A 20,907-nucleotide genomic window follows, 5' to 3' on the forward strand; every position below is an offset into this window, starting at 1 on the left:
ACCTTCCCTAAACTGTTGCTGCAAAGTTGGACGCATATAATTCCCTTTATATGATTGCTTTATTACACCTGATAAGGATTGCCATGTCTGAAGGACATAAATACAGAAATCAAAAGGGGCGTCCAAATACTTTTTTTCCCCACATAGTGTGTTTAGCAAGTTCTGGTTCCACAGGTAAATAAAAGTGACGCAGATAAAAAGGTACAAAGGCCGGTAGGCATCGTTCAAAATCCAGCATCATGTTAGATTAACTAACGAGGTTAAAAACTGTCCGTGGGTCCTCCTGCCCCCTCCTGACTGGCGGGGGCGTGGGGTCAGTCGCTCACTTCGCTGTAGTAGTACTTCTGCGCTGTGTCGCTGAGGTTCCAGCCCCCCGCGTGGTACTCCAGGATCTCCAGCAGAAGGAGACGGGAGAGCGAGGAGAGGCCGTCCTGTAACAGGAAACCGTCCCGCAGCAGGACGAAGAGCTCGTCCATTTGGTCAGCATCCATCTTCTCTAACTGATCGCCGATACGGTGAAGCTGCAGGACCAGACAGTCCACCTGGAACAGGAGAAAACACCATGTGATGAGGTTCCTGCACGATGACCCTCGCATGTTATAACGGTCACTTTCAGCTCTGTAACGCACTATTCAAACCACGTGTATACTGTATATACACCCATCAGCTTCTCCAGTCAATGGTCAGGACCCCCACAGGACCACTACAGAGCAGGTATTATTTAGGTGGTGGATCATTCTCAGCACTGCAGTGACACTGACATGGTGGTGGTGTGTTAGTGTGTGTTGTGCTGGTATGAGTGGATCAGACACAGCAGCGCTGCTGGAGTTTTTAAACACCTCACTGTCACAGCTGGACTTACAATAGTCCACCAACCAAAAAAAAAAAAAAAGCACCCCATGGGCAGCCAACTAGGTAGGAGTGTCTAATAGAGTGGACAGTGAGTGGACACGGTATAATAAAAACTCCAGCAGCGCAACACACACTAACACACCACCACCATGTCAGTGTCACTGCAGTGCTGAGAATGATCCACCACCTAAATAATACCTGCTCTGTAGTGGTCCTGTGGGGGTCCTGACCATTGAAGAACAGCATGAAAGGGAGTAACAGAGCATGTAGAGAAACAGATGGACTACAGTCAGTAATTGTAGAACTTAAGTGGAGCTGATATAACGGACAGTGAGTGTAGAAACAAGGAGGTGGTTTTAATGTTATGGCTGATCAGTGTATATCGATCATCATGTGAACGTTTATTTTTATATTTTTTATATAGTACCTAGTTATTTATACAGAGGTACCTTGTAACTCAACGTACCCTAAACTCAAAATCTTCAAAACTCAACACCCTTCGTGAAGAAATTTGTTCCCTTAAACTCGACGTGTGTGCAACTGTTGTGTTGTTCAGCTCTCGGCTTGAGCGGTAAAACCTCATCAAAGTGTAAATATGAGACAAATCTGCATTTGTGTGCAATCACCATCAAATCCAGTCTGAAAGCTCTATATATACAGTGTATCACAAAAGTGAGTACACCCCTCACATTTCTGCAAATATTTCATTATATCTTTTCATGGGACAACACTATAGACATGAAACTTGGATATAACTTAGAGTAGTCAGTGTACAACTTGTATAGCAGTGTAGATTTACTGTCTTCTGAAAATAACTCAACACACAGCCATTAATGTCTAAATAGCTGGCAACATAAGTGAGTACACCCCACAGTGAACATGTCCAAATTGTGCCCAAATGTGTCGTTGTCCCTCCCTGGTGTCATGTGTCAAGGTCCCAGGTGTAAATGGGGAGCAGGGCTGTTAAATTTGGGTACAATTTTCTCATACTGGCCACTGGATATTCAACATGGCACCTCATGGCAAAGAACTCTCTGAGGATGTGAGAAATAGAATTGTTGCTCTCCACAAAGATGGCCTGGGCTATAAGAAGATTGCTAACACCCTGAAACTGAGCTACAGCATGGTGGCCAAGGTCATACAGCGGTTTTCCAGGACAGGTTCCACTCGGAACAGGCTTCGCCAGGGTCGACCAAAGAAGTTGAGTCCACGTGTTCGGCGTCATATCCAGAGGTTGGCTTTAAAAAATAGACACATGAGTGCTGCCAGCATTGCTGCAGAGGTTGAAGACGTGGGAGGTCAGCCTGTCAGTGCTCAGACCATACGCCGCACACTGCATCAACTCGGTCTGCATGGTCGTCATCCCAGAAGGAAGCTGACGCACAAGAAAGCCCGCAAACAGTTTGCTGAAGACAAGCAGTCCAAGAACATGGATTACTGGAATGCCCTGTGGTCTGACGAGACCAAGATAAACTTGTTTGGCTCAGATGGTGTCCAGCATGTGTGGCGGCGCCCTGGTGAGAAGTACCAAGACAACTGTATCTTGCCTACAGTCTAGCATGGTGGTGGTAGCATCATGGTCTTGGGCTGCATGAGTGCTGCTGGCACTGGGGAGCTGCAGTTCATTGAGGGAAACAAGAATTCCAACATGTACTGTGACATTCTGAAACAGAGCATGATCCCCTCCCTTCGAAAACTGGGCCTCATGGCAGTTTTCCAACAGGATAACGACCCCAAACACAACCTCCAAGATGACAACTGCCTTGCTGAGGAAGCTGAAGGTAAAGGTGATGGACTAAACCCAATTGAGCACCTGTGGCGCATCCTCAAGTGGAAGGTGGAGGAGTTCAAGGTGTCTAACATCCACCAGCTCCGTGATGTCATCATGGAGGAGTGGAAGAGGATTCCAGTAGCAACCTGTGCAGCTCTGGTGAATTCCATGCCCAGGAGGGTTAAGGCAGTGCTGGATAATAATGGTGGTCACACAAAATATTGACACTTTGGGCACAATTTGGACATGTTCACTGTGGGGTGTACTCACTTATGTTGCCAGCTATTTAGACATTAATGGCTGTGTGTTGAGTTATTTTCAGAAGACAGTAAATCTACACTGCTATACAAGCTGTACACTGACTACTCTAAGTTATATCCAAGTTTTAGTTCTATAGTGTTGTCCCATGAAAAGATATAATGAAATATTTGCAGAAATGTGAGGGGTGTACTCACTTTTGTGATACACTGTATCTGTGTTTATCTGGATTTTCCTCCCTGTTTCACTTTTAAACTTGTGTTACAGCTCGAGCTTCTTAGAAATTGTGAGAATCAGAATCAGCTTCTCCCAGAGTCTAAAACTCTTATCGTTAAAAATAAAGCTTAACGTGGTTTAATGTACTAGAAGAAGGAGACAGAAACACTAAACTTCTCTTCATTATTACTGCTCATAAGTTCCTCCACTAATCAAATTACTCACTCGTTGATTTAGTACAATAAGTCACGTTAAGCTTTGTGCATAAGTGGTTTTGTCACTTCTCATGTGAATGTGAACTGAAGGGAATACAGTATTCCAAGATCAATCATCTCCACAATTAAGAAGCATAAGGAAACAATAGATAAGTAAAGCTGCATGTTTTACTGTATTTTATACAATAAAACAACGAGTGAGGAACTTCATTAGTGGAGGAACTTATGAGCAGTAATAATGAAGAGAAGTTTAGTGCTCCTGTCTCCTTCTTTTACTACATTAAACCACATTAAGCTTTATTTTTAACGATAAGTGTTTTAGACTCTGGGAGAAGCTGATTCTGATTCTCACAATTTTTCAGAACCTTGAGCTGTAACACAAGTTTAAAAGTGAAACAGTGAGGAAAATCCAGATAAACACAGAGTGGATTTGATTGTTATTCATCTCATATTCGCACTGTGATGACGTTTTGTCGCACCGCTCAAGCCAATCGCTGAACAAAGCGACACTTCTTTGTTTATTTTAAATGAAATAAATAAAATGTATTAAAAGGCTGAATACATTGAGTTTAAGACGACAAATTTCTCTACAAAGGGCGTCAAGTTTCAACGATTTTGAGTTTAGGGGACGTTGAGTAACAAGGTACCGTGGTATGTTATTTTTTTATATTTTTATATTTTTAATCTTAGCTCAGGGGTGTCCAAACTATAGCATGGGTAATTTAGAAATTAAATGACCTGGCCCACAGGTGTAAAAAAAGTAACTCCTAGTATAAATCAAAACGGCTACGACGTTACACCTGCGTTAATGTTCCTGAACTTCATGGTGGCTCCAAAAAAAAGATTTTCTCTCTGATTTCAGAGGGGAAGTGGGTATGTTTAATGTGTCAGGAGGCTTCGTAGTTGGCGTTCGAGTGGCGCAGCGGTAAAACACGCTAGCCCACCAGTGCTGAGATCCTGAGCTCTCAAGTTCGAATCTCAGCTCTGCTATCATGATTGGCTGTGTGTCTGTAGGGGCGGGACAATGGCTAAAACAGGGCCAATTATGACCTCTGCCGACCGGTCGAGGCGCCTGCACGCGATTGGTGGCGGCCAAGCTCAAGCATAACAAAAAAAATAGCCAATTGTGACTGTTCTCCTTTACACTGAGAAATGGTGAAGCAAAGAATTGTGGGTAACCTGACCTCCTCTTCATTACTGAGTGCATCGGGTTGAGCGAGTCTGAGAAGACAGTCGTAGACCGGGTGAACCAGAGCCACCATCGGTGTGTTGTTCACCTGCACAACACACACACACACACACACACACACACTTTTAATAAGTACATAAATACATACAGTGCCTTGCAAAAGTATTCAGCCCCCTTGAACTTTTCAACCTTTTGCCACATTTCAGGCTTCAAACATAACAATATGAAATTGTAATTTTTTGTGAAGAATCAACAACAAGTGGGACACAATCGTGAAGTGGAACGAAATTTATTGGATATTTTAAACTTTTTTTAGAAATAAAAAACTAAAAAGTGGGGCGTGCAATATTATTCAGCCCCTTTACTTTCAGTGCAGCAAACTCACTCCAGAAGTTCAGTGAGGATCTCTGAATGATCCAATGTTGACCTAAATGACTGATGGTGATAAATAGAATCCACCTGTGTGTAATCAAGTCTCCGTATAAATGCACCTGCTCTGTGATAGACCTGTGATAGACCTCTGCTCATGATGCATCATGAAGACCAAGGAACACACCAGGCAGGTCCGAGATACTGTTGTGGAGAAGTTTAAAGCCGGATTTGGATACAAAAAGATTTCCCAAGCTTTAAACATCTCAAGGAGCACTGTGCAAGCGATCATATTGAAATGAAAGGAGTATCAGACCACTGCAAATCTACCAAGACCCGGCCGTCCCTCTAAACTTTCAGCTCAAACAAGGAGAAGACTGATCAGAGATGCAGCCAAGAGGCCCATGATCACTCTGAATGAACTGCAGAGATCTACAGCTGAGGTGGGAGACTCTGTCCATAGGACACAATCAGTCGTACACTGCACAAATCTGGCCTTTATGGAAGAGTGGCAAGAAGAAAGCCATTTCTCAAAGATATCTATAAAAAGTCACCTGGGAGACACACCAAACATGTGGAAGAAGGTGCTCTGGTCAGATTAAACCAAAATCGAACTTTTTGGCCACAACGCAAAACGTTATGTTTGGCATAAAAGCAACACAGCTCATCACCCTGAACACACCATCCCCACTGTCAAACATGGTGGTGGCAGCATCATGGTTTGGGCCTGCTTTTCTTCAGCAGGTACAGGGAAGATGGTTAAAATTGATGGGAAGATGGATGGAGCCAAATACAGGACCATTCTGGAAGAAAACCTGTTGCAGTCTGCAAAAGACCTGAGACTGGGACGGAGATTTATCTTCCAACAAGACAATGATCCAAAACATAAAGCAAAATCTACAATGGAATGGTTCACAAATAAACGTATCCAGGTGTTAGAATGGCCAAGTCAAAGTCCAGACCTGAATCCCATCGAGAATCTGTGGAAAGAGCTGAAAACTGCTGTTCACAAACGCTCTCCATCCAACCTCACTGAGCTCGAGCTGTTTTGCAAGGAAGAATGGGCAAAAATTTCTGTCTCTCGATGTGCAAAACTGATAGAGACATACCCCAAGCGACTTGCAGCTGTAATCGCAGCAAAAGGTGGCGCTACAAAGTATTAACGCAAGGGGGCTGAATAATATTGCACGCCCCACTTTTCAGTTTTTTATTTCTAAAAAAAGTTTAAAATATCCAATAAATTTCGTTCCACTTCACGATTGTGTCCCACTTGTTGTTGATTCTTCACAAAAAATTACAATTTCATATCGTTATGTTTGAAGCCTGAAATGTGGCAAAAGGTTGAAAAGTTCAAGGGGGCTGAATACTTTTGCAAGGCACTGTACATCAATGATTCTTAACCTTTTTTGGTCATTTTTATGACCTCCATTACAACCAGTGCATTATCACACTGTGCCAAAAGTATACAGACACTTTTGTTTGTTTGTTTGGGTTTTAACGCCATGTTTAACACGTGTGTCATTTAATGGCAACAATAGGTATCATATTTTTATGGCTGCGAGGTAGGTTAGGACTGTTCTTGTGTTGTCTTGTGTAAGAATTTCTTTTATGGTTTCAGGCATGTGCACTTGTTCTCTTTCCTTGGTGCACTTGGGGCATTCCATCAGAACATGTCTTACTGTTACAGGTGTTTGGCAGGTTGGGGGGTTTTCTCCTTTTACCAGGTGTTGGTGGGTTATTCTGGCGTGGCCGATTCGGCACCTTGTGTATATGACCTGATCTGTGCGTCGTCCCTGGTGAATTCTTGGTTTAGCATTGACATTTGGGTGTATTTCACTGAGTTTGTTGGTGGTCTGGGCATTCTATTAATTTTGCCATTTTTCCTTGATGTAGAGCTTTATTGATGATTTTAAATTTGTTGATGGGATTTTGATGTTTCTTGTATTTTGTCATGTTTTTTCTTCCTGCTTTTTTATTCCCTGCGATCCCGCTGTGTCCTGGTACCCAACATAGCTGTATGTCATATTCCAGTTCTGTTAAATTGCTAATTGTCTTTTGTATGTTATTATGATGGGGTGCTTTAAGGCATGATTGCGAGTTTGTGCATATTAAGATTTTGTGTTTTTGTTCTTTTTCTGCATACTTTAGTGCCATAAGGGTTTCTGAACTGTAGATGTAGGTAACTTTTCTTTGTCTGTGTATCTGTTTGTATATACAGCTGCTGTTGTCTGGTCTGTGGTGTTTGGAGCCATCTGTGTAGATTGGTTGGTGGTGTGGTATTTTTCTCTGACTCTGAGAAAATTGTTAAGATATATGTTTGGGTGTGTGGTTCCTTTCCTCTTGTCTGCATTGTCGAAGATGATGTTGGGTTTTCTGATTTCCCACAGAGGTATGGTATTGTTAGGGTTCTGGGCGATTATATTTCTTCTTCTTCTTCCTTGGCCTTTGTCCCTTTCGGTTGTGGGGTCGGATCTTGGCGGATGGTGATCCGCATTATTGATTTGGCACAATTTCTACGCCGGATGCCCTTCCTGACACGACCCTCCCTATTTTGTCCGGGCTTTGGACCGGCACCACAATGCACTGGTTTGTGCATCTAGCGTCCGGGTATCTATAGGACAATTCAGTGTCTCCAATTAGCCTGGTGGCTTGTTTTTGGACTGTGGGAAGAAACCCGAGCACCCGGAGGAAACCCACGCGGACACGGGGAGAACATGCAAACTCTGCACAGAAAGGACCTGGACCGACCCACCCGGGGATCGAACCCAGGACCTTCTTGCTGTGAGGCGACAGTGCTACCCACTTAGCCACCGTGCCGCCCTTCTGGGCTATTATATTTGAAATTAGTTTTAGGTCATCAATGTATAGTTTGATTCGAATCCCAATATCTGTTGAATTGAGGTTGGTTGTATTATTCTGTATACTGAGTTTTTGGGGTTGCAGACAGTTGTATAAAATTCATGATACAGCAAATTCAGAGACTCTGAGACTTTTTGCACATTTTATCTACATGTCATCACCCGTAATGAGAAAAAGAAAACATGTTTTTATTTATTCATTTATATTATAACGTCATGTTTTACACACTTTGGTTACATTCATGACAGGAACGGTAGTTACTGGTTACACAAGATTCATCAGTTCAAGTTTAATGTCAAACACAGTCATGGACAGGGATGTAACGATGCACCACAAGACAGTTAAAAATCTATTCACATGTGTAACGATTCAAACCGGTTTATATATATAATAAATCGATATTCATTTTAAACAGCAGAGGGCGCTGGCGCTATTCACCTCGTCTGGTTGATGTCACTACAGGGTTGCCAGGTTCGGAATTTTCCAGCTAAATTTATTGATGTGAGGATACTTTCTTTATTTGTATTATTCATTTATTTATTTAATGTGGGATTTATTTTATTTCAGTTTTTTTTACACAAAAAGGGAAATGTGCAGCATTGTTTTGCATAGTTTGTACCTACCTCAAAAATAAAAGTGCATTCATTATTTAGATAAATAAAGGATAAGGACAAATACAGTATTTTATTTATTTTTTAAGAGAAATAATAAAAGGAAACTTTATATGCATAATTTGTCTTTAATTTCATTTTGTTTAAAAAAATCGTGAACAAATCATATCGTGAACCCAGTATCGTGAATCGTATCGCATTGTGGGTAGTGTACCGTTACATCCCTAGTCAAGGACAATTTTGTATCTCTAATTCACCTCACTTGCACGTCTTTGTACTGTGGGAGGAAACCGGAGCTCCCGGAGGAAACCCACACAAACACGAGGAGAACATGCAAACTGCACACAGAAAGGACCCCCACCCGGGGATCAAACCCAGGACCTTCTTGCTGTGAGGCAACAGTGCTGCCCACCGAGCCACCGTGCCGCCCAAAAAGCAAATAATGTAATTTATATAATCAATTTTATACACGTCAGCAACTACTAGTGTTACTGAAACACCCGAACTTAATAATAAGAAGAGCTGTCCACATACTTTTGGCTCTATTCTGCTCTGAAATATAGCGGTCGGCGTCTCACCTTCAGGTAGTCGAAGATGTTGCAGATGAAGGAGACGAGACAAACCCACTCCTGCGTGGATCTCCTCCTGGTTTCCTCTCGGCTCCCGAACTCCTGCTGGAGTCGGATCAGGAGACACCGCCGGAACGCGCTGCTGCCGTTCTGTTTCGCCTCGGCCTTCGGGGGAACACGCCGGAGAATTAGATACGTCTCAAACCAGAGTTCTTACAGACAAAGGAACTAAAATCTGCTGAATAATATACACCGATCAGGCATAACATTAAAACCACCTCCTTTGTTTTTACACTCACTGTCCATTTTATCAGCTCCACTTACCATATAGAAGCACTTTGTAGATCTACAATTACTGACTGTAGTCCATCTGTTTCTCTGCATGCTTTAATAGCTCCCTTTCACCCTGTTCTTCAATGGTCAGGACCCCCACAGGACCACCACAGAGCAGGTATTATTTAGGTGGTGGATCATTCTCAGCACTGCAGTAACACTGACATGGTGGTGGTGTGTTAGTGTATGTTGTGCTGGTATGTGTGGATCAGACACAGCGTTTTTAAACACCTCACTGTCACTGCTGGACTGAGAATAGTCCACCAACCAAAAATATGTGACCACTGATGAAGGTCTAGAAGATGACCAACTCAAACAGCAGCAATAGATGAGCGATCGTCTCTGACTTTACATCTACAAGGTGGACCAACTAGGTAGGAGTGTCTAATAGAGTGGACAGTGAGTGGACGCGGTATTTAAAACCTCCAGCAGCGCTGCTGTGTCTGATCCACTCATACCAGCACAACACACACTAACACACCACCACCATGTCAGTGTCACTGCAGTGCTGATAATGATCCACCACCTAAATAATACCTGCTCTGTGGTGGTCCTGTGGGGGTCCTGACCATTGAAGAACAGCATGAAAGTGAGCTAACAAAGCATGCAGAGAAACAGATGGACTACAGTCAGTAATTGTAGTACTACAAAGTGCTTCTGTAAGGTAAGTGGAGCTGATAAAAAGGACAATGAGTGTAGAAACAAGGAGGTGGTTTTAATGTTATGCCTTATCGTGTGTATATCTGTTCTTGTTTAGTCATGTTCAATTCCCTGTTGCACTCATGACTTCTCTTTTCAGCATGTACTGAGGAACACACTACGCTCTCTGTATTCTCCATCGTCTCTGCAATTACCACAACCAGACAGCTGGAGGTGCTGTTCAGCAGCAAAGCGACTCCCAATCTGACCCTCCCTCCCTGACATGACCAGCTGTGTCTGTAGGGCACCGAGGCGGTGGACTAGCACACGCAATTCGTTGGCTAAGTTTACCTGGACGATAGTGAAGCAGATGCGTCCGGCCTCTTTACTGAACGCCTGTTCCTTCAGCGACTGATTCACAACGATGTCACACACCTTCTCCAGATCCACCGAGCCTGGATCTAACACACACACACACACACACACACATTCTGTCATCACAACAGCTTCAGGAAACGTTTACCGACACTGAATGAATCCACAGATCTGATCTGAGCATAAAGAAGCTAACTGCTAGCCTTTTTATTTATTAAAATGAGTCTTTTTTTCCCCCTTTTTCTCCCACTTTGACGCATCCAATTTCTGCCTGTCAATCATCCTCTCACTAATGCTGGTCCCTGCTCCTGATTGGGGAGGACGAGGCTGTTCCCCGCCCCCTCCAACACGCCCAAAATAAGATTTTTTTTTTAATGCATTTTTATCTTATCACCCGCACATTCACGAGTGTTGCGCCACCTAGCGTTGTGTACGGAGGGACACACCCTAAGAGCACTCCTTCCTCATCTCTGTGTAGTCACCTCTAATCAGCCAGCAGAGGTCGTAATTGCACCATTCTGACAGAGAGAGACCCATATCCGGCTTTAGTCCCACCCATCTGAACAGCAGGCCAATCGTTGTTCATGTAGCCGCTCAGCCGGCAAAGGCAGAGCTGAGATTCGATACGATGTATTTGAGATCCAGCTCTGGTTGCAGCGTATGTTTTTACCGCTGCGCCACCTGAGCAGCTCAAAATAAGTCTTAACGTCATGTTTAACACATATCTGTGTCATTTATGGCACGATCGGTGCTATGTTTTATTCTTTTTATTATTTCTTGTCTTTATTCAGCTATTATCACGGCTGAAAAACAGATTCTGTCTTCAAAACGTTGGGGGTCCATTTGTTTACGTGTGTACCCCAGAGATGTTCACAAGTCACAAAATACGAGTCCCAGTCAAGTCACGAGTCTTTAGACTAGAGTCCCAGTCAAGTCACGAGTCTTTAGGCTAGAGTCCCAGTCAAGTCACGAGTCTTTAGGCTGGAGTCCGAGTCAAGTCACGAGTCTTTAGGCTAGAGTCCCAGTCAAGTCACGAGTCTTTAGGCTAGAGTCCCAGTCAAGTCACGAGTCTTTAGGCTAGAGTCCGAGTCAAGTCACGAGTCTTTAGGCTAGAGTCCGAGTCAAGTCACGAGTCTTTAGGTTAGAGTCCGAGTCAATATGATCTACACAAAACATATATTGGAAATGTAGTGTAGAAATAAACAAATAATCTGTAAGTTCAGATAAAAACAACAACAGATTAGCGACTGTATTTAGCCGTTTTACTTCGTGCCTTTACTTTCCTAGTCATTGTGCAAATGAATGTAATTTCTGTAATAATAAGGTACCAGTTAAAAGCTTAAACTCATACGTTTTGTTTTCATTGCAAAACAAAAGCGCTCGATAAATCACGGCACAGCGGCCAACATCCAAAACACAGCAAAAAAATCATAACCACTGCTTAACTTAGCTTCTGTTCTTCCAGATGCTATTAAATTTATAACCGTGTGTCCCATTAGGAATAGAATCCGTTATTTTGTAAATGTGCTTATAATTAAAAACCTCCAAACTTTTCCCGGTCGTGAAGTAAAACACGAACTCGTTAAAAAGCCGATCAAGCGTTTTATTAACATCATCTGTGTGACGCAAACTGAATAAATGCAAATAACAGCATTTCTTACTAAAAATTACAATCAGAAGGTCCGATTGGTTCAGAAAGCGGTCTTCAACCATTAGCGCCAATTTTGTAGGAGCGTTCCATTCACCCCAGCTGTCAGGGCTCTAGACTAACTTTTTGCACTGGTTGCACTGGTGCGCCTAACTTTTTTTCTTAGGTGCACCAGCACAACAGTTAGGTGCACCCAAATTTTCAACCACATCGCATTTAACACTGCAGTTTTACAGTTTTTTTTTTTTTTTTTTTTTTAATTCGCTGTCCATATAGGCAATATTGACTTGTAAATAACTAACAATCTGGTCAATATAAAGTTCTTTATTTGAAGCACAAGTCTACAAGAAAGGGGTGGCAGGGTGGCTAAGTGGGTAGCACTGTCATCTCACAGCAAGAAGGTCCTGGGTTCGATCCCCAGGTGGGGCGGTCCGGGTCCTTTCTGTGTGGAGTTTGCATGTTCTCCCCGTGTCTGTGTGGGTTTCCTCCGGATGCTCCAGTTTCCTCCCACAGTCCAAAGACATGCAAGTGAGGTGAATTGGAGATACAAAATTGTCCATGACTGTTTGAAATAAACTTGTGTGAAATGATGAACCTTGTGTAATGAATAACTATTGTTCTTGTGATGAATGTAACCAAAGTGTAAAAAACATGACGTTAAAATCTTAACAAACAAACAAACAAACAAACAAACAAACAAGAAAGGGGGGGGGGGGCAATACCTGTCTGGGGGAGCGCGAGTGCCTGTCCAGGGGGCGTGGCATTATGAGATTTTTTTTTTTTTTTACTTTTAAAACTAAAGCAATTCATTTTTCATCCACAGGAGACACATTTGATTAGTCTTGCTGACCACGCACAAACGCACGTTTAATGTTATCCAGATTAAAAATACGGCTAACTGTGAAGGATGGCGAGTTTGCGCGTGCGTGCGGGCGTGTGCATGTGTGTGTGCGTGCAAATCCGCGGTCGGCACACGGAGCGGGGCGCATGTCCAAACCCCTGGTTTACAGTCGCGGACACTTTCTTCCCTCGAACGGCTGGTCGCACCGGTGCGACCTCAGATTTTTTTTTGTCGCACCATTGAGAAATTAGGTCGCACATTCGACCAAATTGGTCGCACTCTAGAGCCCTGGTTGTTCTTGTGAAGTGCACTACGTTGTGCATTCCACCATTTAAAGTGAGATTCCAATCCAGAGGTAATGGAAATGTTCAAATGAAGTGAACTTCAAACTGTGTAGGGAGTAGGGAGCGACGCTTCATCACTACACCGGAAGCTGGTTGTAACATTTACCCATTGCGTGCGTTGCGGGTAAAGACGGCCAGATATATTATATATGTTCTTCCACATATACATATACATATACACACATGTATACACACACCCATCTCTGGTGTACCCAGGGTGTCATTAGCTTGACGTGAGGGTGTGTGCCTGCAGTAGCGACATGTGCTAACCTTTCAGAGCGGTTTTGAGCAGTTTCTGCGTCTCTGCGTCTAAGGACTGGATCTTGTAGTCATGACTGGATGAATCTTCCATTCTGTGTGTGAGGCTGAAACACAAAAATAATATAAATAGTCAGATATGTACTGTACAGTGATTTATAGTGAGAGTCTAAAGCAGGGGTTCTCGACTTGATCCCATGATCCTTTTACACCCCTAAGCAACGACACTAATATGTAGTTCTATGTTAAAGGTCTAGAGAATTATTTATAGTAACCTACAATAGTGTAGTGTTTTTAAAAGCATTTCTAAATACAACTGGTTATTCTTAAATTATATTCTAAATACGAATACAAATTACAACTCCACATGTAAAACATACTAGATCTAACACCCCAGCATTACATTTATCATCACCCGTTTCTCCCCTGCTAATGTCAGACCTGTGGAAACGTGACTTTTTTTTACTCTGTAGTCATAGAATAACCTACAGTATGTAAATTAATCTGTATTAAGGTGATTCACAGTACTAGATATCAGTTAACAGTAATGATCCTCAGTACTACACATGGATCTACAGTAATGTCTAGTGATCTATAGCACAGTACATTGATCTGCAGTAATGTGTAGTGATCCACAGTGCTACACATCAATCTACAGTAATGTGTAGTGACCCACAGTGCTATAAATAGATCTACAGTCATGTCTAGTGATCCATAGTACTACTGTATATATAGATCTACATAAATGTGTAGTGATCCACAGTACTATATATCTAGATCTAGTCATGTGTAGTGATTCACAGTACTATATAGTGATGTACAGAAATGTCTAGTGATCCACAGTACTACCGTATATATGGATCTACAGAAATGTGTAGTGATCCACAGTACTATATATGGATCTACAGCAATGTGTAGTGATCTACAGTACTATATATCAATCTAGTCATGTGTAGTGATCCACAGTACTACATATTGATCTGTAGTAGTGTGTAGTAATCCATAGTACTACTGTGTGTGTGTGTGTGTGTGTGTGTGTGTATATATATATATATATATATATATATATATATATATATATATATATATATGTATGTATGTATGTATGTATGTATGTATGTATGTATGTATGTATGTATGTATGTATGTATGTATGTATGTATGTATGTATGTATGTATGTATGTATGTATGTATGTATGTATGTATGTATGTATGTATGTATGTATGTATGTATGTATGTATGTATGTATGTATGTATGTATGTATGTATGTATGTATGTATGTATATGGATCTGCAGTAATGTTAAGTGACCCACCACAGTATTATACAGTAATCTACTGTCATGTGTAGTGATCCTTATACTGTATAGTGATCTATAGTAATGCATAGTGATCCACAGTACTATATATGGATCTACAGTCATGTGAAGTAATCCACAGCACTATATATTGATCTAGTCAAGTGTAGTGATCTACAGTACAATATATGAATCTGCAGTGACATCTAGTGATCCGATGTACTATACAGTGATCCACAGTACTATATTTTGATCTACAGTTGCCTGTAGTTGTACACAGAACTATACATTAATCTATTACAGTAATGACTAGCATTGATCTAGTATTGATATTGATCTACAGTGAAGTGTAGTGATCCACAGAACTATAGTGATCTACAGTTGTACCATATATAGATCGTCATGTTTAGTAATCCACAGTACTATACAGTGATCTACAGTCGTGTGAAGTAATCCACAGTACTATACTGTACAGTGATCTAGTCATATCTAGTGATCCACAGTACTGTATAGTGATCTATAGTTATGCATAGTGATCCACAGTACTATATATGGATCTACAGTTGTGTGAAGTAATCCACAGCACTATATATTGATCTTCAGTCAAGTGTAGTTATCCACAGTACAATATATGGATCTGCAGTGACATCTAGTGATCCAATGTACTATACAGTGATCAACAGTAAAGCATAGTGATCCACAGTACTATATTTTGACCTACAGTTGATCTAGTCATGCACAGTAATCCACAGAACTATACATTGATCTGCAGTAATGACTAGTTATTCACAGTACTGTATATTGATCTACAGTAAAGTGTAGTGATCCACGTTACTCTACAGTGATCTACAGTAATGTGTAGTAATCCACAGTACTATACTGTACAGTGATCTACAGTCATATCCAGTGAGCCACAATACTATGTATCGATCTACAGAAATGTGTAGTGGTCCCAGTACTGTATAGTGATCTATAGTAATGCATAGTGATCCACAGTACTATATATGGATCTACAGTCGTGTCAAGTAATCCACGGCACTATATATAGATCTACAGTCAAGTGTAGTGATCCACAGTACAATATATGGATCTGCAGTGACATCTAGTGATCCGATGTACCATACAGTGATCAACAGTACTATATTTTGATCTACAGTTGACTAGTGATCCACAGTACTGTATATTGATCTACAGTAAAGTGTAGTGATCCACGTTACTATACAGTGATCTACAGTAACGTGTAGTAATCCACGGTACTATACTGTACAGTGATCTACAGTCATATCTAGTGATCCACAGTACTATGTTTCGATCTACAGAAATGTGTAGTGATCCACAGTCGTGTGTAGTGACCCACAGCAGTATATATTGACCTATATGTTTAAGTACTGTATCTTACTGGGATTCCAGAATAAACACTCTTACATGTGCAGTGTGTATACAGGAGGAATAAATCAGGATCAGAAGACCCAGCTCAGAGCATTTCAACACTTTTACAAACACTGAAGCAGGAGGTGAGATCCGGGTCACATTATATACCATTATATACAATCACCAACAATCACACATCAGCTGTTTCATTCTGATGGTGCATTCATTAACACTTTAACTGATTTCTCACCCGGTTACAGACTTGTTTGATTATTTTACCCTGTTTTACTTTGTGAGTTTAAATCTGAACAACTGTTTTTGAAAAGCAGCAGTTTCTTTTGTTATAAACTACCTGTGACCTGAAACAATGGGCTCAAACTCGCTAAACAAAGTTTATAGTTTAACAAAACGTTTATTTCCTGCTTTTGGAATGCATGCACAAACTTAATCCTGCTTTTATTTTCATTAAAAAGCTTTATAGTAAAATAAAACACTTACATTAGTAAAAGTGGAGCATCGAACTGTCTGGTGGCTGCAGGATGTTTGGCTTCCTAGTATAGGATTAGGCTGTGTTCCAATCCTACACTCGACTCCTAGCTAGTGCGCCTACATAGTGAGTAGTGCGGTTCTGTAAAAAAGATATTAACGCCGTCCTGATTGTTATGATCGTTTTTGCTTATTTGTCGCAATTAACGATATAAAATCATTAAATTAAACAAAATTGCACAAATAACAAAGTTATTAAACACTTAAATCACTCTTTTGAAAAAGTAATTGCACCCTAATTTTAATTTAACAGAGTAGTGGTAGCTTAGTGGTTTAGGTACTGGACTAGCGATCAGAAGGTCATTGGTTTAAACTTCACCACTGCTAAGCTGACACTGTTGGGCCCCTAAGCAAGGCTCTTAACCCCCAATTACTCAAGTTGTATTCTGCTTTAATCAGACAGACAGACTGCTGTATTTTAGGGATGACCAGGGCTCTCAAGTTGTCAAGTTTGCTTGGAGTGAGAGTGGTGGGGGTAGGGGTAGGGGGTGGGGGGTGTTGTCAGAGGTTGTTCTGTCCCATTCCGGGGGGCGGGGGCTGGTCAGGGGGGTTTGCAGGTGTGCGGTCCCTCCCAGTGTCCCATCAGCATAAACACAATTTGCCCCAAATGGGCCCCTTGAACAGCAGTGGTCATTGTCTCTTCACTTTACACTAAATTCTGTAATATTACATAAATTGTTTTAGCTATGCCTTTCTAAACAAACAAACAAAAAACCAGACAAATTAAATAAAGAAAAACAAATGGGCCCCTTGAACAGTGGTGGTTATTCTGTCCCTCTGTGTGTGTTTGTGTTTATGAGTGATGTTGTGTGTTGTAAGTGTTTGTGGCAGATTTTGATGCCTTGATGACCGATATTGGGGGCTCCCATTTAAAGCACTGTGGTTCAATGTCAGCCATTTTCACCAGAGCCATCCAGAGCCAACGCATTCCTGGTTCATTTGAGTGTGGCAGAACTAATACCAGTTTGGTAATCGTAGACAGCCTTGGAAATCTGCTCATACCAGTCAACTTGAAAATGAACCAAGGAAGCCTAATTACTCTCCTACATATTTTTGCAGTTATTAAGTTGCTCATGTCAATGGGTGTGTGCTGAATATTTCTTACCCTATTCTTCAGTGAGGTCATATTCCCCCAGAAAGCCTTAATGTAAAACATGACTGGGTCTTGGGGCATAGGGATGTCCATCAACTGGTAGTCCAGGAACTCCTCACCCAGCAAAAATAAATTCTATTTTCTGATTGGCTGAGAAATTCTATTCTTCTGATTGGCCGATAGGTCGTTAATTCAAGACAGCGGTATGAACTCAGAGTAGTCTGCCTTTGACTTGTGTGTAGGATAGGTTATAATCATTTCTGTGCGGCGAAGTTAATCATTTCTCAGCGTGAGAAATGCCATGTTTGGCGTGTGAGCTTGTGAGCTTGTTGAAATGCGTGTGTCTCACGCTCAATGCGTGAGACTTGAGAGCCCTGGGCATGACCCTCTTGCTGAATGTCTCAGAGCAGATATGTATTGAATTTGTCTGGACTTGGACTAGGTCACTTTAAAACACACACACACACACATATGGAGAGATGATCTTACATTCTCCTTAAAACATTCTGATCAGAGGAAATTGTAGCAAATCGTCCAATTTCTATATAATGCAGTGTGGTGGAAAACACCTTAAATTATTAGATTAGAAAAGAGTTTAATTCTTGTTTGAAGAGAAGAATCACACTGACAAAACCTCACATTGCAAGCAATGCACCTTTTGTTACGTACGGCACTTACCAGTGACATTCAACTGTATTCTTGATAAGTAGGACTATATGAGGGTTCTTCAAAAAGTTTTGCCTTTTTCTCCCACTTTAGCGCATCCAATCTCTGCCTGACAATCATCCTCTCACTAATGCTGGTCACCTGCTCCTGATTGGGGAGGACGAGGCTGCTCCACGCCCTCTCCGACACATGCACAGCAATCGAACATCTTATCACCTACACTTGACAAGTGCAGTGCAGTACAGTGCTGTGTACGGTGAGCCACACCCTCTACCGCACTCCTTCCCCATCTCCGTGCAGGCGCCACCAACCAGCCAGCAGAGGTCGTAATCGCACTAGTCTGAGAGAGAGTCCCCATCCGAGAAAATGCATGAATAAAACAAAAACAAATAACTTCAAAAACAAACTCCATCACTTTTCTACAGTCACCTTCCGATGCATTTTCCCAGTGTCGTACCAACTTTTTGATGCCATCAGTAAAAAAATGTTGTTGGTTGAGCTCGTAGCCACTGATGCAGCGCTGCTTTCACATCATCATCACATTAAAATCTTCTTCCCCTTAAAGCTTCTTTGAGCGTCCGAAAAGGTGCAAATCAGATGGAGCAAAATCCGGACTTTAAGCGTCTCTCAGACACGACCGATTACTACTCCTCCCACTCTCACCGTTTATAACCAAAATATAAGTAAGTAAAGTAAGTAAGTATAGCACTTTCTAAGACAAGCTACAAAGTGCTTCACAATCAGTAAGATACGATATGAATAAAAGAAATAAAACAAAAATAGAACAAATAAAAGACATATAAAACCAGAAAAACAACCCAGCTACATCCATGGGTGGAATAAAAGCAGATGTTATAATATAAATTATTATTGGGCATTACAATATTGGTCTAAAACATTTTGGTATTCAAGGAATGTGATTGGAGTTGGGCCAAACCGCCACGTGGCATAAAACCGGTTAGAACTGGCTGAGCGAAAGCCTGGAACAAAAGGCATACCTTATATGGAGTAGTACTACACCTGGCCACTAGGGGGGGGGGGTAAAACTATAAATAACAGCTGCGCGCTCTACTCGAGGTCTGTTGCATTCTTCACTTAGACGGAGAGGCTCCAGAACGCAGCTGCTTGTGACCTGGAAGACGAACCAACCTTTTCTGAATAAAACTTTTAAAGAACGTCACCTTGCCTCCTGATAAATTCGGATCGATTCTAACAAAAGATCCATGACACAGACATAAACTATCCAAACAGTGCAGCTTCATCTAATAAACAATAAAACAGGAAACGTCATCTAGAGTCCATTCTCAAAGGCTAAGGTATAAAAAAATGTCTTAAGCCTTCTTTTAAAAATCTCCTTTGACCCAGCAAGTCTAATATCCAAGGGCAGGGTATTCCACAACTTACATATTCCACAGCATACGCGGAAAACACACCTCCTTTCCGTTTCCGCTTTGTCCTAGGGACAACTAAAAGCCCCTGAGTGGAGGACCTCAGAGCCCTGGCACCGGAATACGGAACTAAGAGGTCAGAAATATATTCTGGTCCATCACCGTGCACCGCCTGGAATGTTAAAACCAAGATTTTTTAACTGAACCAGTGCAACGATGCCAGTATCGGGGTAATATGCTCCCGTCTTTTTGTCCTAGTGAGTACTCGGGCGGCTGCGAGTTCTGCTATTAGCCAGGTGGCTAAAAGTGTGGAAACTTTATGAAAATCCCTTGTAACTACTGCAAATTTCCCTATAAAACTATTAAATAGCACTGAATTAACATATTTATGCAAAAAGCACCTGTTGTTCATGGTATAAGATGCGATATTTACTTTTCACCAGGTGCAATAAAACACACTAGCTCAACAGTGCTGAGATCTCGAGTTCTGGTGGTAGCCAGGTTGCTACACAGACACATGATTGACTCTGTGTCTGTAAGGGGCAGGACAATTGCTAAAATAGGCAATAAAATAGTGGCTGATCACGAATAGCAGTGCACGGCTCTCTGCATATGACACCGCGCTCTGTGAGACCCCCGCCCCTAGCAGGTAAAGAAGTTATTGGACCCAGTAGTGTCAATTTGGCAGTTGTGGGGCTTAAACCAATGAACTTCTGATCGCTATTCCAGTACCTCAACCACTAAACCTCTACTGCTCTATTAGATTAAATTTAGGATGCATCTGAATCTAATTAATCTGAACGGAAAGGTTTGGGGATCATCCAGGGCTTTGATGAACACCAAGGCTAAAGCCATGAATTGAACATAAACATAAAAAGAATTGAACTAAACACACAGCTGACTTGTACTGATTTACTAAAAAAAAATTACAGGTTTCAGCAGATTTGTGCTCTTCGACTGTTGTTTACTTAAACTTGAGAAATGTAATGTTTACTATGGAAGCACTTCTGTAAGTCGCTCTGGATAAGAGCGTCCGCTAAATGCAGAAAATGTAAACATGTTCCAAAACATTCCTGCCATCAGTAACTGACATATCCTAACATTAGCAATGCTAGTAAGTGGAATATGTTTATGATTTTTACATCTGTATATTGGGGGGCATTTTAAACATATCCTAATATGGGAAGGGGAACATGT

The 20,907-nt window shown here is 41.6% G+C and overlaps 1 protein-coding gene and 1 pseudogene across 1 annotated transcript; both read right to left on the reverse strand.

The window, feature by feature from the left end:
• Positions 1-20,907, reverse strand: part of LOC134301883 (zinc finger protein 850-like) — a 102,360-nt pseudogene that overhangs the window by 27,200 nt on the left and 54,253 nt on the right.
• Positions 25-16,556, reverse strand: mif4gdb (MIF4G domain containing b). Its single transcript, XM_063016827.1, has 6 exons — positions 16,516-16,556; positions 13,360-13,454; positions 10,233-10,342; positions 8,919-9,074; positions 4,497-4,589; positions 25-542 (listed from the first exon to the last, which is right to left on the reverse strand). The coding sequence occupies exons 2-6, from the start codon at positions 13,439-13,441 to the stop codon at positions 315-317; spliced, it is 669 nt and encodes a 222-aa protein (XP_062872897.1). The 5' UTR covers positions 13,442-13,454; positions 16,516-16,556; the 3' UTR covers positions 25-314.

This window comes from Trichomycterus rosablanca, chromosome 2 (assembly GCF_030014385.1).
Source record: "Trichomycterus rosablanca isolate fTriRos1 chromosome 2, fTriRos1.hap1, whole genome shotgun sequence".
NCBI classification, from domain to species: Eukaryota; Metazoa; Chordata; class Actinopteri; order Siluriformes; family Trichomycteridae; genus Trichomycterus; species Trichomycterus rosablanca.

Coding starts and splice junctions, on each gene's coding strand:
- mif4gdb (XM_063016827.1), bottom strand. CDS start 13,441: ATGGAAGATTCATCCAGTCATGACTACAAGATCCAGTCCTTAGACGCA. Junction 10,343..13,359: donor GCTCAAAACCGCTCTGAAAG/GTTAGCACATGT, acceptor TGTGTGTGTTAG/ATCCAGGCTCGGTGGATCTG. Junction 9,075..10,232: donor TCTGCTTCACTATCGTCCAG/GTAAACTTAGCC, acceptor GTTCCCCCGAAG/GCCGAGGCGAAACAGAACGG.